The sequence below is a fragment of the Impatiens glandulifera genome, chromosome 1 (genome assembly GCF_907164915.1).
Source record: "Impatiens glandulifera chromosome 1, dImpGla2.1, whole genome shotgun sequence".
Taxonomy (NCBI): domain Eukaryota; kingdom Viridiplantae; phylum Streptophyta; class Magnoliopsida; order Ericales; family Balsaminaceae; genus Impatiens; species Impatiens glandulifera.
The window spans coordinates 22558471-22575409 of record NC_061862.1 but is presented as its reverse complement, the minus strand read 5'-3'; the positions used below and the strand labels follow the sequence as shown (position 1 = coordinate 22575409).

The 16939-nt window shown below is 37.8% G+C and overlaps 2 protein-coding genes across 3 annotated transcripts; one reads left to right on the top strand and one right to left on the bottom strand.

The window, feature by feature from the left end:
• Positions 1-561: 561 nt before the first annotated feature.
• Positions 562-2445, top strand: LOC124920993 (bifunctional bis(5'-adenosyl)-triphosphatase/adenylylsulfatase FHIT). 2 transcript variants are annotated; one of them, XM_047461588.1, is made up of 5 exons: positions 562-682; positions 786-896; positions 1313-1459; positions 1582-1680; positions 1766-2445. In XM_047461588.1, the coding sequence occupies exons 2-5, from the start codon at positions 786-788 to the stop codon at positions 1883-1885; spliced, it is 477 nt and encodes a 158-aa protein (XP_047317544.1). In that variant the 5' UTR covers positions 562-682; the 3' UTR covers positions 1886-2445. The 2 variants fall into 2 exon arrangements, with proteins under 2 accessions (XP_047317544.1, XP_047317545.1); XM_047461589.1 differs by having other exon boundaries at positions 643-705.
• LOC124920991 (calcium uniporter protein 5, mitochondrial-like) lies at positions 2297-3582 on the bottom strand. The gene is made up of 2 exons (XM_047461587.1): positions 3008-3582; positions 2297-2922 (listed from the first exon to the last, which is right to left on the bottom strand). The coding sequence occupies exons 1-2, from the start codon at positions 3443-3445 to the stop codon at positions 2446-2448; spliced, it is 915 nt and encodes a 304-aa protein (XP_047317543.1). The 5' UTR covers positions 3446-3582; the 3' UTR covers positions 2297-2445.
• Between the last annotated feature and the right edge of the window lie 13357 nt (positions 3583-16939).

Genomic DNA, 16939 nt, shown 5'->3' with positions numbered 1-16939 from the left:
CCATATTCAATGGTCTATAGCTGCGAAGAACTTCCAAACGCGAACTGCGGCTCCAACGGCGAACGACGACGGCCGAAACAAAAATTTCCACTATATTCGTTTATATTTTGTGTTTATTTCGTTTACATATGATTGTTTGTGTTGATTTCCTATACATATGATTGTTTGTGTGGATTTCCTTTACAGAACGTCATTGATTCGCCCTGATTCGTTGAATGCAGGTTGATTGGTTGGTTGCGTCACGCAGGGTGCGTCACGCAGGGTGCGTCACGCAGGGTGCGTCACGCAGGGTGCGTCACGCAGGGTGCGTCACGCAGGGTGCGTCACGCAGGAACGTCATTTGAAAGTTAGAAGGTCCAACTTTAAATATATTTTGAAAAAATGTAACTGGCTTGTTTGTGGGCATGGTTGGGTTATATATTTGAAGTTTTATAAATCATAAATGTTAAAAATAATTGTCAAATGAAATTCAATGTAAGATAGGGTTTAGATTAAAAAGTAAAATAAATAAAAATTAGTCAAAAAAGAAAAAGGTTGAAATCAGAGTAAAAGTAAAAAAAATCCCAGCAAAAAATATTTGGATTGTAAAGCGCAATTCTCTCCGGCGACTCCGATAGGCCTCCATTTCCAGTATCCGTCCACCTTCAACTCAAACTCCGGTACCGGCTCCGGTTCCGGCTCGGTATAAGTCATATCCAAAGCTTTGTATACATCTGAATCAGTCTCTCGATTTTGTTTATGTTATCCCTCTCACACTTGATTCACTATGTTTGGAATTGGAACAGATGGATTTGGAATTCTACATGTTTGGACCTTACAAGATCCACAAGGATGAAGTCTTCTATCTATCCGATCTTTCTTACGCCATGGTCAATCTTCGCCCTGTTGTTCCTGGTGAGTTACGCTTCCGTTTAACAGTTCTAATGTTTGTAGTCAAAGTCTCTTATTATAAGTCCATTTATCTGCCACTTACATAAGCTAGTCATTCGTTTCAAAACCTGAAACCAGCAGCCGAAGGAGATGTGAAATGTATACGTAATGCGAATTTTCAAAACCTAAACCCGAAACCCTTAAAAGCAATTAGGACGGTTGAAAGGAATGAATAAGTAGGTCTAGATTGTGTCTCTTTGGCTTTTAGCACTATGATTACTCTCCCTTTTGTTACTAATGCTATATACTTATTAGTGCTATATTTTCATTGTTTTGCAGGTCATATCCTTAGAGCATTTCTTATCTGTTTCACTATATTTATAATTTTGCAAGCATATTGTGAATGTGTTGAGCTTTTTAATTGTTGACTTGACTATACGCAAATGTTCTCGTCTGTCCAAGGCGTGATGTAAAGCGCTATTCCGATCTCACTAATGACGAGATAATTGATCTATGGCTTATTGCAAAGAAGATTGGAATGATGCTTGAGGACTACCACAAAGCAACATCCTTGACCTTCACAATCCAAGTAAGATGGTGTATTCATTCAAAAGTTTTTCTTAGCACTAGAGAACACCAATTAGGACATTCTTGGTACATGATTCATTCAATTATCACGTGTCTGTGTTTTGTCATTTGTTGAAAACTCAGGATGGTCCACAGGCAGGACAGACGGTTCCTCATGTTCACATTCACATCCTTCCCAGGAAAACTGACGACTTTGGGAGAAACGATGATGTATATGATGCTGTAAGACCACATTTCTTTAGTTCTGGAACCCTAAATCATGGATTTGTTCTGTATTAAAATTCCTTGTTTTGCATTTGTGTTTTAGATTGATGATGAGGAGAAGGAATTGAAGCAGAAGCTTGACTTGGATCAGGAAAGGAAAGACAGGACTCTAGAGGAGATGACTCGAGAAGCAGGTGAATATAGGACACGTCTCTCCCACTAGATAGATTTAGACCATTCATGTGGTTGGATCACTTGCCTTGAATATGGAGAATACATTTTTCCTTAGATGTGACTAAAAGACTTGTTTCAATTGAATATTTGGTGCAAGTTTAGTGGGTGATAACCAAGCCCTTGTTTGATTTAGGGTTATTTGAATAATCAAGTGGTTGTTTTGTTTCCTAACTTTGTTTGATGAAGATTATTAAGGGTATCAATCTTTTTATATATAAAAATGTATTTGAATTCAATCTGAAGCAACCCATATAAAAATAAGGTCAAAACAAGGTCTATAAAGACTTTTACTTTTGTTTATAGATCAAGAAATGTTTAAAAACTAAACACAGTGACACACATACATACTATTGATAAGTTTATGTATTGAAGCAAAAGTTAAGAAAACATGTTTCTTGAAGAAGTCCTTTCCAGCTAGCAAAATAAGTTGTGTATAAGTAATGATTAGAAAACATTACAATCCCTGCCCATTTAGATTAGGTCAATTTATGGGGGACTGAATGCTAATCTCAAAATGGGTTACAATTATTGTATGTTAAAATAAGAAGATTAATGGAGAAGCTGTTCTGATTGTCCTGTTGTGATGTTGTGTAGTTTGGAAGAAGAGACAACACCATGATTGCATGTCTTTTGTAATTGGATTAAACGGTTAAGATCAAAATTGTGCATCTTGATAAGTTTCTTCTGTCTAGATGAGAAGAGCCTTTGCATAAAATCTTGATAAGTTGGGTCTCTAGAAGTGAAGAGGAAATAGGCATAACCGATGACTATGCTAGTAGCTGTAGTGAAGAAGGCAACAGGTTCCATAACATCCCACGAATATTCCCAGAAAGTGAGACGAAAGAAGAGTCCAACCTGAGTTATAGCTAACCCTAACCCTGTCCATAGGATATATCTTACCTGCTTATGTGCTAACATGTCAATTTCTTCCTTCTTTTCTTGCAGATTCTCAAGTTCCTTCTTTCTAGGATCATCTTCTTCTGATGTCAGAACAAAAGGCACAGCTTTTCTTACCAGATCTACCACCTGATAGTCATAGATCTATCTATGTAAGAAAGAAAGAAGATAACAGAAGATGAAGAAGAAATAAAGAAAGAAAGAAAAGGAAGACCTTGTGAGGATGAAGATGAACTTTATCTCTAAACAGAAGAATGACCCCTGCTTCATCAAGAACACGAGCAAATGAAGCTGCCTCATCTTTGGATTTAGCAACACCCATCTGTTCGCAAGCTTCAATAAGCTCTGAATACCCGATCATCTCCTTCCCATCCATTCCAAGCTTCTTCTTCAACTCCTCAACATTCACCAATCTCATCAGCTTCTTCGCTTCCTCAGACGATATCAATTCCCCAAGTCCCCCCTTAGCAGCATCTTCTTTCCGTTCTCCTCCGCCGGAAAAATTAATAGTATCAGACGAAAAGGGTGATGCCAGTAGCCTTGCCGGATCGAAAACCCGAAACGGCCTGATGGGTAAAGACGTCGTCTTCGGCCGGCACCGGACCGCCGACGTGACGTGTCTGAGAAAAACGCCGCCGGAAGATCTCCACATTGGATAATATATGTTGGGAAGTGTTCTATCTCTCTCTACTGTGGAATAGATTATAGATAAAGAAAGCTTAAAGATGGTTATCAATGGCGTCTTGTGGGAGGTGGGTGGGGACTTAGTCAATATTACCTACCAACTGAAGCCGAATCTCGTATGGGGTTTTTATTCACTTTTCTGGCCGTGTGCGACCTTTCGGAGAAACCGTAACGTAATTTGACTCGTCGACACGCTTTATTAAATATTATTATTTTTATTTTATTTTATCATATTACTATTAATATATCCTTGACTTGTAGCTAGATTGATATTCATTTATCATAAACTTATCTATCTCCTACTTTTTTATTTATAGTAATACAATTAAATAATTATATTTTCATGAACAAGTTTTGAGATTTATATTTCACATTTCAAATAATTTTTAACATTCATGTTTTAACCTCTTGTACTTTTATGAATAATATTTTATTTTTAATAATATGTCCTCCACACACCTATAACTAAACATTTTATATGTTATTTATTTATATATACTTTTTTGGACTATTTGTGTTTTAATTAATGTTTAAGTAAAATATTTTCTAAATATATATTAAATTATTATTATTATTATTATTGTAATCTTTTTTTTGTACAAATGACATTTTGTGGGATTCATTGAATTTGATGGTTTGGGGATGATGAGATTAAAAAACTTTGATTACCAACTAAAAGGAAAATATAATAGAGATTAGAGACGTGTCTTCCTTTTATTGATGTTTGAGTTGTTTTCTCTAACTCAAATTAGATTATCCAGCGAAAATTGTATAATAGGTATTTGCTAAGACATATGTTCTTTGATGGTGAAGGTTAAATTATTCAATTATGTGTATTATATTAATTTAATAATATATATATTTGAAAGTAAATGAATACTTGAATTGAATTATAAGTTGATTTAAATTTATATAAAAAAGTTAAATTGGTCCTACAAATGTGAGTAACTAAATAAAGCTCCTAGACTTCTATTATATATGCAAATCACTTCTAAACTTAAAAAATTAACATTTGGATAGAAAAAAAAAGTAGTGTCATAAGTAGTATCATATTTATTATTATTATTATTATTATTTTTATATAAGATTGTAGGATAACATCGTATAATAACTACTTTTATTTAATTATTATTATTATTATTTTTATATAAGATTGTAGGATAACATCGTATAACAACTACTTTTATTTTAGTAGGACGTTTTAAGTAAAAATCAAACAAAAAATTTAATATTTTAAAACTCATAATTTTTATTTTTTAATATATTTATTATAAATTGAAAAAGTATTAAAGCCTATAAATATTGACAATTATTTTTGTTTGGAGTTGAGTTGACCACGTCGCTAAGATGCAACTTGTTTGGAATTTTTTTCTTTCTTTCAAGATCACTACTACCAATTGTAGACAGATTTTGACCAAAGAAATAAAAGACAAGGCACAGTAAAAAGTGGTAAGGTCAATTGTAACCGTAAAGATAATTCCACTTATGTCAGCTTTGCTTTAAATTCGGTACAAAATATAAAAGACAAGGGAGAAAGGCAGGGTTAATTCATTTCTCTTTCATTATCTAATTTCCATTCTTGTGTCTCAAATAATTAGGTTCAGCCCCCACATCAAGTTTTAGTTTTAAGATTTTATTACCAATAAATAAAATTAAATATATTTTAACATTTAACAAATCAACTAGATAGTTAAAAACAAATAATAATGATAAACTGAATAATTTAACATATCAAGCACATCGTGCTTACATTATTTAATCATTATTGTTATTATTTTCTTACAGAAACATTAGAAATAAAAATATTATAATTAAAGAAAAAAGACAAGAGGCATAGATTCTCTTAAATTTTTTAATTTATACTTTGTGTATCAAAAAGTTTGCACTGATCAGTGATCACATCGTTAAAGTTAAAGTATTGACTTTTGAATAGGGCTCATTAGTTTAATGTAATTAATCAAATAAATGGTATAAACAAAAATATATATAAAAAAAATTATTTAGACGAATGTAAGTGTACAACTAACTCCAGTTAACATAAGCACGTTTCAGATATTGTCGTAAATTACATTTGACGATTGACAACAAAGCTCTATCTTGAAATTGGTACAGACAAAAACATCAGTCAGTTCAGTTGTACCTTCAACAGACTTTGCGCAAACTTTGCTTATGCGTAATCTTTATAACATGCGATAGGAGTAAGTTTATTGGTAACTTTTATTCTAGGATGACTTATCTCAAAGATAACTGGTCATGTCTAAACCACAATGAGATTGCATTGATGATACTTGCATTGATGATACTAATAAGTTCGTTGACTACTCTAATACTATGAGACTTACTCAATTTTCTTAGACTCTCCGGGATGAATTTCAGTCTACCAAAGCTTCTCTCTTAAACAGGCACCTTCTCCCCCTCACCCCCTCATTTGACAGGATTATTATTGAACTTATCTCTTTAAATACTGAGTTGGGTTTAGCAAAATCTTCTTGTGATACATCTTCCAAGCCATATTTCCTTTTGTCTCTAATGTTCAGCTTCACACTAATTCAATATGAGTTTTTTTTATTGTCATATTTATTTTATTCTTTCCTAAAATACTATTTTTTACTCCTTTTCTTATTTAGAAAAGCTACACTTTCTACAACTAATTCATATAGGTTAGCTCTCAGTTGGTTAGGTGCTGTGATTTTCCTTCTTCATTGTCAGCCAATTATTTTCAAATACCTTATTTTTAGGGTGTGAAAAGTGCGCAAGCCTTCTCCAAGCAAGTCTGTTAGTTGCAGGGCTTCACTCCTATTCACGTGGGCAATTACATGGATTATATTGATTTACACTAATTTCTCGATGATTATCGCTCGTTAATATATAGAGTCCTATAAGCATATCTTGACGCCCCTTTTTATCTTAACTTTAGGTCAATTTACTTCGCCGGAAGAAAATAAAGTTGGGTGGACCCTCTTGTTCCTGTTTAATCCCCTCCATTATCAAGAAGTGTATCGACGACTTTTTATACCATTTCTCATGACACATTACTAATGATCGAGTAGATTTCATGATTATAAGTTCATTCTATTAAAGACTCTACAATTAAAGAACACACTTGAGTCTCTTGATTTTCATATTCCATCTATTAAGTGTATTTATATTCTTTACATATTCTAACATTTCAGTTTCTCTTATTTTTGTATAAATTCATACTCATATAAATGTAATAACACACTGAAATATATTCTTAATCTACAGCAAGTTCTTGCTTAATTATCTTCTCTAACTTGGTATCAGAGCCATTATTCGGTTTTAACAAACCACTGTATCCATGGCCTCTTCTTCATCTTCTTTCGCTTCAACCACTCATCTCTTCCACAATCTCACATCCATTAAACAAGATCAACAAAACTTTCTTATTTGGAACTCTCAAATCTTATATACCCTAAAAGTTTATGGTCTCTATTCATATGTTACTGGAACTAATTCTGCCCCTAAAGCCTTTCTCCAAGCCGATGCTGCTGACGGATCTAGTGTCCTTACTCCAAATCCTACTTTTACTATTTGGGAGGAACAAGATCAGAGGATCCTTTCATGGCTTCTCTCCACCCTTTCAGAATCCATTCTAGCCCAAGTGGTTGGTGAATCATGCACTACATCTAAAGACCTTTGGTCTGCTTTAGAACGCACATTCGTGATAGAGATTAATCCCATGGTTATTATTGATAAACAATGTTACAATATATACTAGTCAAAAGACTCTTAATAAGGTAAACCACTAATCTAGGAATCTAAACAAGGTAACCCACTAATCTAGGAATCTAAACAAGGTAACAAGATATATACAATATACTAATACACCCCCGCAGTCGAAACGGGAGATTCTCGGACGCTGAGACTGTCTCTGAAATCTTCAAATAGTATGCGCGGAAGTCCTTTGGTGAATATGTCAGCGATTTGAAAACGAGAAGGCATATGAAGAATGCGAACTTTACCTCTATCTACTTTTTCCCTTACAAAGTGTATGTCCATTTCGATGTGTTTGGTACGTTGATGTTGGACCGGATTTTGGGAGAGATAAATCGCACTTATGTTGTCGCAGTAGACCAGTGTGGCTTTGTCCAATGAGATACGAAGTTCTAACAATAAATTGCGAAGCCAACAGGATTCGGAGACAACATTGGCAACTCCTCTATATTCAGCTTCAGCACTAGAACGAGAAAGTGTGGATTGCCGTTTTGACGACCAAGACAGAAGATTATCGCCTAGGAAGACGCAATAGCCAGATGTAGAGCGACGGGTATCTGGACATCCTCCCCAGTCTGCATCAGTATATGAAACGAGTGTAGACAGTGAGGATTTGTAAAGATGAAGGCCATAGTGCTTTGTACCCTGTAAGTATCGAATGATTCTGTGTAAGGCAGCCAAGTGAGCCTCTTTCGGATCATGCATGTGGAGGCAAATTTGCTGGACTGCATATGAAATATCAGGACGTGTGAAAGTAAGATACTGTAGTGCTCCGGCTAAACTTCTGTAATGAGTGGGGTCAGAGACTGGTGGACTAGTTGATTTTCCAAGTTTGCCATTTGTATCGACCGGCGTTTGTGTTGATTTGCAAGTAGACATTCCAACACGATCAATAATTTCTTCAGCATATTTCTTCTGACTAAGACAAAGTCCATCCTTAGTATACGATACAGCAACTCCCAAGAAATAGCTTAATTTACCTAAATCCTTCATAGCAAATTCTGCGCCTAAGCTTTTCATGAGAGTCTGACGTAACTGATCAGACGAAGCCGTAATGATAATGTCATCAACATACAAGAGTAGATAGGCAATTTCGGACCCATGTTGATAGATAAAAAGCGAATGATCAGTCGTGCTGTGTGTAAAACCGATTGTAGAGACAAAATCTGCAAACCTTTGATACCAAGCACGAGGAGCTTGTTTTAAGCCGTATAAAGATTTGCGCAATAAACAAACATGGTCGGGAAAGATTTTGTCTCTAAAACCGAAAGGCTGATGCATGTAAACTGTTTCGTTGAGATTACCATGTAAAAATGCATTCTTGACGTCCATTTGGTGAATGGACCAAGACTTCGATAAAGCAATGCTCAGAACAGTTCGTATGGTGGCTGGTTTGACAACAGGACTAAAGGTTTCTTCACAATTGATTCCAATCTGCTGAGACCTGCCATCACCAACAAGACGGGCTTTATGCCTCTCAAAAGAGCCGTCAGAGTTAGTTTTATGCTTAAAAATCCACATGCATCGTATAATATCAACACCCTGAGGACGCGGAACCAAGTCCCAAGTCTTATTACTAATTAAAGCGTTAAACTCATCGTCCATGGCGGCTTTCCAATTCGGGTCTGATAAAGCTAACTTTGGGTTTTTGGGAATAGGCGATGGAGATGTGAGTGTGTTTAGATTGAAAATGCGTTTTGGACAGACAATCCCATCCATTGCGCGGGTTCGTATTGTCCGTGTTGGATTGATGATGGTTGGTGAATGATTTGGACGGTTTGGTCTTGTGGACGGGCTGGTCGTGTTTGGGTTTGGGCCTGGTGAAGTGGTGATGGGTGATGGTGGGTGTGGTGGAGTGTGTTGAGTTGATAATGGGCTCGGTAATGGAGTGTTGTTTGGTGGGGAAATGGACTCGGTGATGGGCGGGGTTTGGATGTGTATTGGGATGGTTATTGGTTCGGATTGAGATGGGTGAGTTGAGTTTGGGTTTTGGACAAGAGAAAAGGGAAATTTTGTTTCGTCAAAAATGACGTGACGAGAGATGATAAATCTTTTTGAGGCTGGGTCGTAGCATTTGTAGCCGCGATGATTAGAGGGGTATCCTAAAAAGACACAAGGGGTAGAGCGTTTATGAAGTTTGTGAATAGTGGTTGGAGGAAGAAGAGGATAGCAAAGACAACCGAAAATTTTTAGGTGAGAGTAAGAAGGAGTTCGGTTATATAGAAGTTGAGTGGGTGAGAAATTTCGAATTTGTTTATTTGGAAGAATATTTAGGAGATAAGTGGTCATTTCGAGGGCGTGATGCCAAAAATTTAACGGGAGAGAAGCATGAGTAAGCAATGTTCGAATCATGTTATTTATGGTGCGTATTTTTCTTTCTGCTTTACCATTTTGAGGAGAAGTATAGGGGCAAGAGAGGCGAAATTGTAGACCATTTTTGTCACAAAATGTACGAAATTGACTGTTGTTATATTCAGTTCCGTTGTCACATTGGATTGTTTTAATGGGCTTTTGAAATTGTGTTTGAATTTGATTTTGAAGTGTAGAGAAGACGGAGAATACTTGGGATTTGTTTCCAATTGGAAAAGTCCAAAGGAAATTTGTGTAATCATCAAGAAACAGAATATAGTATTTATGTCCATTTGTACTTAGCACAGGCGACGTCCACAAATCACTATGAATAATATCGAATGGGGAAGTAGTATAAGAGACAGAATTGGTAAATGGTAACTTAACTTGTTTACCAAAGATGCAAGACTCACAGAGTTTAGACCCTAAAACGGGCTTACAAGAAATAGAATTTGATTTATTGAGAGAATGCAAAATATCGACACCGGGGTGTCCTAATCTATTATGCCATAAATTTGACGAAATTGCAGTAAACGAAGAATTAGTTGGGGGTTTTTGGCTTTGGCTCGACAGAGAGAGTGGGTAGAGATCCCCCGAGCTATTGTTCCTCATGATAACCTTCCCCGTCTGGAAATCCTTTACAGAAAAACCAAGTGAGTCAAATTCTACAGAGACGTTGTTATCACGAGTAAACCGACGAATAGATATAAGATTTTTAATGAGTTTGGGAGCATGTAGAACATTGTTCAGAAGTAAGGGTGGTAAGGGTGGTTTTAAGTTAGTTTTACCAATACCGCGAATCGGGATTTCCTGTCCACTCCCAACAATGATATTTTTAACACAATTTAAATTAGAATAAGGCGAGAGACTACCTGAGTTGGGTGTCATGTGTGAAGTTGCTCCCGAATCCATGTACCAAGTATCGTCAGGCGGAGTAAGGGATAAAGTGTGCATCGCCTGATTGATATCGGTTGCAACGTAACTTTGGGGCTGCTGCTGGCTCGTCTCAGCCATGTAGGCCTGCTGTGGCCGAGAACCGAGTACGCCTGCTCCTGCTGTCCGAGTGTGTTGCTGCTGATAGCCAGAACCGCGCCAGGAGGCGCCTTGTTGCTGTTGACCAGATGCGTGCCAGGGGGCGCTTTGCTGCTGCGGCCAGATCTGTTGTGTCGGGTAGGGACAAGGGGGTGCTGTCCAGCCCGCAGGCGCCCACTGTGCCCATTGCTGTTGGCCAGGAGGTGCCCAGAATTGCTGCTGCTGGTGGTATGTGCGGCTGGTGTTGCGACCGCGTCCTCTGCCGCGCTGGCTGCGTCCTCGGCCCTGGCCGGCCTGTTCCTGCGCGCTAGAGGTGCCCTGCTGCTGCTGCTGGCCGGTAGCACGGGCTGATTGGCTAGAGTTGTTTCCGCGGCCTTGGCTACGATCGTCCGAGGCAATAAAAGAGGTGTTTGTGTGGACGAATTCATCCTTCCTTGTTTCAACAAGGAGCAAATCAGATCTAGCATCGTAGAAAGATGGGAGAGGCTTCTTTTGACCTATTATGGTGGCGATTGTTTCGTAGTTTTCATTCAAACCCCCAAGTAGACGCAACACCAGTCGATTTTCAGAAACGGGGCAATCAACATTAGCAAGTTGATCCGCAATCATCTTCAATTCAGTGCAATAAGCACTCATGTTTGGGAAATCATTGAGACGAATTTGAGAAAACCTATTTTCAAGATACATAGCGCGAGAACCTGTGTTATCTTGAAATATATTCGCTAAACGTTCCCAAGCCTGAGCAGCCGTCATACCAGGTTTTTGGATCGTGTTTAGTAGATCCTTGGATATTGTTCCAAATATCCATTGCTTGACAAGGGCGTCAAGGCGTTTCCACAGAAGAGAGTCGGTCTCGGAAGATGTTGAAGGTGTTTCGGAGGCGTTGGGAGTTTTTGGTTTGAGATGTTCGTAAACATTGTGAATCAAGCAGTGGTTTTCGAGAAGGTCTGCCCAAGAGAGATATTCCTCGCTACCCATCTCTAGGGTGATAGGAATTATGGAGCGGAGATTGTTAACAGAGAAAGCAGAGTGGTATTGAGAAACAGACATGGTGGTGGGCGTCTGACTTTGATTGGAGGAGGAGTCTGAATTAGTAGGTGGGACAGACATTAGAAGTTTGTGCGTGAGGCAGCAAGGTGGGAGGAAGAGAAAAAAAATTCGATTGATGATCTTGAGAGGATCTTTACTCTGATACCATGATAGAGATTAATCCCATGGTTATTATTGATAAACAATGTTACAATATATACTAGTCAAAAGACTCTTAATAAGGTAAACCACTAATCTAGGAATCTAAACAAGGTAACCCACTAATCTAGGAATCTAAACAAGGTAACAAGATATATACAATATACTAATAATTCGCCTTTCAATTTCAAGCTCGTCTAATGCAGCTTCGTCTTCAACTTCAAACGGTAAAGAAGGGCTCACTCCCGATGGTCGAATATTTACAGAAAATAAAATCAATCATCGATAGTCTCGCTGGTGCTGGGCAAAACATATCTCAACAAGATTTCATCATTAATGCTTTGAGATGACTCGATTCTGAATACGAATCTCTCACTGTAGTGGTAACCACTCGCACTGACCCCATCGCCATCGAAGACCTCCAAGGAATGCTTCTTACACATGAGATTCGCCTTGAATCACTCCACTCTAACTCTCCAACCGCTAATATTGCTTTTGGATCGAGAGGGATTTCGAAACCATCTCACTTTCAACGATCGCGAAGTTCGATCCCCTCTCCGAGTGATTATAGTGTAGAAAATGAAACTGTCAATAGATTAAGCTCTCATAATTCTAATGGATATCAAATAAATGGGCCTTCAAGTTCATCTAAATTTTCACACTCCGACTGGGCTTCTATTATCGGGTCAGGGTATCCTTTTACTAATGGGCCTTCTATTTGGGTCGTGGGCCTCGTGGGCCCAATAGAAATAAAATACAATGTCAATTGTGTGATCGTTTTGGTCATGCGGCTAATGTTTGTCGATCGGGTCTGTTTTGTAAGATTTGCAACTTTATAGGTCATTCGATTGAAACTTGCCGACGTCGTCAGAATCAAAATTCAACGACACACTCTACTATGATGGCTACACCTTCTTCTGTTTATGACTCAGCTTGGTATCCCGACTCTGGTGCTACTGACCATCTCACGACGAATCTTGACAATCTTAGCCTCTCAACACCATATAATGGTACATAAACTATTAAAATGGGAGACGGTAACCCTCTTCCTATTTCTAATATTGGGTAATCATTCATTCCATGTTCTAATAAAAACCTTCACCTACGTAATATATTACATGCCCCATTAGTAACCAAAAATCTTCTAAGTGTTTACAAATTTTCTGCCGATAATAATATATTTTTTGAATTTCATCCAAATTATTGTATTGTCAAGGATCAGGTCACGAAGAGGGAACTCCTTCGCGGCACACTTAAAAATGGGCTATATCGCCTAAACTCAATCATCAACCATTCGCCCACTCATCAAGCTCATATTGGAACTCGTTCATCTGCCAACTCTTGGCATCATCGTCTTGGACACCCTTCATCATCAACATAAACCTTTATTATGTATTTTTTTAATTTACCTATTATTGGCAACAAGAAATTAAGTTTTTGTGAATCTTGTCAATATGGAAAAACACACAAAATTCCTTTTCCTATTTCTCAATCTCGTTGTAAGTCTCCATTAGAAATTAATACATTCTGACGTTTGGGGTCCTGCTCCTCTTTTCTCTACTAACGGTTTTCGATATTTTGTCTATTTTATTGATGACTACAGCCGCTTTACTTGGCTATATCCTATCTATAGAAAATCTGATGTCTTGTCAACTTTTATTAAATTTAAGACACTTGTTGAAAATCAATTCAACACATCTATCAAAACTCTACAATCTGATTGAGGAGGCGAATATAGGAGTCTAAAATCTTATCTTGAAACTCATGGCATTCAACATCGTCTATCATTCCCTCATACAAGTGAACAAAATGGTGTTGCTGAACGTAAGATTCGCCACCTTACAGAAATGAGTCTCACTCTTCTTGTTCATGCTTCTATGCCCCTATCTTATTGGGATAATGCGTTTTTGACAAGTACGTATCTCATTAACCGCCTTCCTTCAAATGGTAAGCCTCATCAATCTCCCTTTAAAATTCTTTTTAATCTTCCTCCAAACTATTTATTCCTTAAAACCTTTGGATGTTCCTGCTTTCCGCTCACTCGATCATATAACTTTCACAAAATTGATCTTTGTACTCTAAAATGTATTTTTCTTGGCTATAGTCCAAATCACAAAGGCTATCGTTGTCTACACCTTCCTTCCGGCAGAATATATATCTCTCGTCACGTCACTTTTGATGAACAAACATTTCCATTTAAAAGTACATTATCCGAATCTACTAATCTTTCTACACTATCAGTCTCTCCAACACTGCATTCTCCTTTTCTGCCACATTCATCACCTCCAATCTCCCCAATTTTAACATCACAAATCCCTGAACTACCATCTTCTTCAATATCCGAACACTCATCATCATCATCAAACTCTAACCATCCATCTTCACCAACCAACTCCCCAACATCAAACTCCTATCAACCATCATCAACAACCAACTCATCTTCAATCAATCCTCTTACTCTCACACGTGGACTTTCCACTATTATACATGCTCTTGAATGTTCCTCTCATCATATGATCACACGTGCCAAAACTCGTGCCCTTCATAACGCCAACATTGCCACCATCTCCACCTCTCCACCCACATGTTTCTCCACTGCCAATAAAGATACTCAATGGCGTTCTGCCATGGCAAATGAGTTTAATGCTCTAATTCAAAACAAGACATGGTCTCTTGTTCCTCGATCCTCGTAAAATATCGTGGGTTGCAAATGGGTTTTTAAAATCAAACAAAGAGCTGATGGTTCCATTGAACGTCACAAGGCTCGTTTAGTTGCAAAGGGATTTCATCAACAAGAAGGCATTGACTATCTTGAAACATTCAGCCTAGTTGTCAAACATACTACCATCCGAACCATCCTCTCACTTGCTATCACTCGTCAATGACCTATTCATCAACTCGATATTAGCAATGCCTTTCTATATGGAACTCTACACGAGGAAGTTTTTATGTCTCAACCACCTGGGTTCACTCATCCTGATTATCCTAATCATGTGTGCAAACTTCACAAAGCACTTTATGGACTACCTTGAAATATGCTCTTCTTTCCATTGGTTTTCATGAATCCAAAAATGATTCTTCTTTATTCATGTACCACTCTCCACAAATTACATCATTATTTCTTGTCTACGTGGATGATATTATATTCACTAGTAATTCTTCCTCTCACATCTCCTCAATCATCTCTCAACTTAACCACATTTTCCCTCTTAAAGATTTAAGTCCACTACATTATTTTCTCGGGATTGAAGCTCATCGATCTACCTCCGACATTTTTCTCTCTCAATCAAAGTATATAAATGACATTCTTATCCGAGCCAATATGAGTGACTCAAAACCTCTTAATACTCCAATCTCTTCTGGGTCATCTTTATCTCGCCATGATGGCGACACTCTTCCTGAACCATTTTTGTATCGCAGCATTATTGGTGCTCTCCAATATTTGACGCATACTCGGCCTGAACTAGCATTTGCTGTCAACTGTGCTTGTCAATTAATGTAGTCTCCTACCACTACTCATTGGTCTGCAGTAAAAAGAATACTCTGCTACCTTCGTCATACTCCTCATCATGGACTTCTCATTCATCCATCATCTTCTCTCGATATATCTGCCTTCTTTGACTCCGATTGGGCTGGTTGTCCGGACGATCGTCGCTCCACAACTGGCTACTGCATATTTCTTGGTGACAATCTTATCTCTTGGAATTCAAAGAAACAACAAGTTGTTGCTCGGTCTAGTACCGAGTCTGAGTATCGAGCTCTAGCTCATGCCACTGCTGAACTCATCTGGCTCCAATCCTTGCTACGTGAACTTTGTATCTCCCCACTTCAACCTCCCACTCTATGGTGTGACAATATTGGTGCTGCATTTCTGTCGTCCAATCCAGTTTTTCATGCTCGTACGAAACATATAGAGATTGATTTTCACTTCGTTCGTGAACGTGTTGCTCAGAAATCTCTTTTCATTCGATACATACTTACTGATGATCAAATTGCCGACATCCTCACCAAAGGACTTGCATCAAACCGATTTGCTTTATTGCGTAACAAACTCACGGTGTGTGCCTCCCCATTTCGTTTGAGGGAAGGTATTAAAGACTCTACAATTAAAGAACACACTTGAGTCTCTTGTTTTCATATTCCATATATTAAGTGTATTTATAATCTTTATATATTCTAACATTTCAGTTTATCTTATTTTTGTATAAATTCATACTCCTATAAATGTAATAGCACACTGAAATATATTCTTAATATACAGCAAGTTCTTGCTTATTTATCTTCTCTAACTCATTCCATGCGGGACAGACCGGAAGAGGGTTATATATAATCTCATTATGAGGAGTCGATAAATTCTTACTTTTCTTATTATCTTAGTATTAGCCGCTTATCCCTCCATGGAATGGATAGAAAAAAGGTGAAACGCTAGTAGGGTCACTTTTCTTTGGGGGATAAGTGAGCTTCTTCACAAGTTTATTCCTGCCCCGAACGGCTGTTGTTGTTTGTGATGTCTCGATCATTTATATGGACCCACTTTTCATTCCATTTGTGGGAATTTGATGATTTATAAATCATCCTTAACGAATGATCCGCTCATGTTTGAGCATGACGAATTACATCGTGTCGACCTCTTGTCAATAAAGTTTTCGGCCTCTTATGAGAATGGAAAACTTGAGCATTTTCTGAATCGGTGGATGATGAATGGATTGAAAAAAATGATACTTTCGAGAAAGGAAGAGTACGACTGAAGTGGCTATACATACAAATCTATTTTCGGATGTATATGCTTCGATTGAAAGTGGAAAAAAAAAGGTGACTGGTATACCACCATAATGAAATTGCCTTTCATTTGATTAATTGAAAATGTTTTTTTGTTGGCTTTGTTGGGGAGGCTTGTAGTTTGTTACGTCGGCTCCAAAAGGATAAATTGTAATGGAATCAATAAAGTTATGTGGAGTTTTTAATAGTATAAGAGAGTCAAAGTAGTGAGCGCCTTGAGGCCACTATGATCCCCGAGGGTTGACGGTCCATTTATTATGAAGAGCGGGCCAGCAATGAGACAAAATGGGCGGGCACTTCTTATCAAACCAAGCCCAGTTCTCACCGATAGGCACTGATAGCCTTGTCAACTATGATAATATTGGCCATGGCTGGAAGG

Bases quoted from the DNA above. Each gene is read 5' to 3' on its own strand.
- LOC124920991 (XM_047461587.1), bottom strand. From the start codon at position 3,445: ATGTGGAGATCTTCCGGCGGCGTTTTTCTCAGACACGTCACGTCGGCG. The intron at 2,923-3,007 runs GTCTTCCTTTTC...TATGACTATCAG, and splicing joins TTCATCTTCATCCTCACAAG to GTGGTAGATCTGGTAAGAAA.
- LOC124920993 (XM_047461588.1), top strand. From the start codon at position 786: ATGGATTTGGAATTCTACATGTTTGGACCTTACAAGATCCACAAGGAT. The intron at 897-1,312 runs GAGTTACGCTTC...TGACTATACGCA, and splicing joins TTCGCCCTGTTGTTCCTGGT to AATGTTCTCGTCTGTCCAAG. The intron at 1,681-1,765 runs GTAAGACCACAT...TTTGTGTTTTAG, and splicing joins ACGATGATGTATATGATGCT to ATTGATGATGAGGAGAAGGA.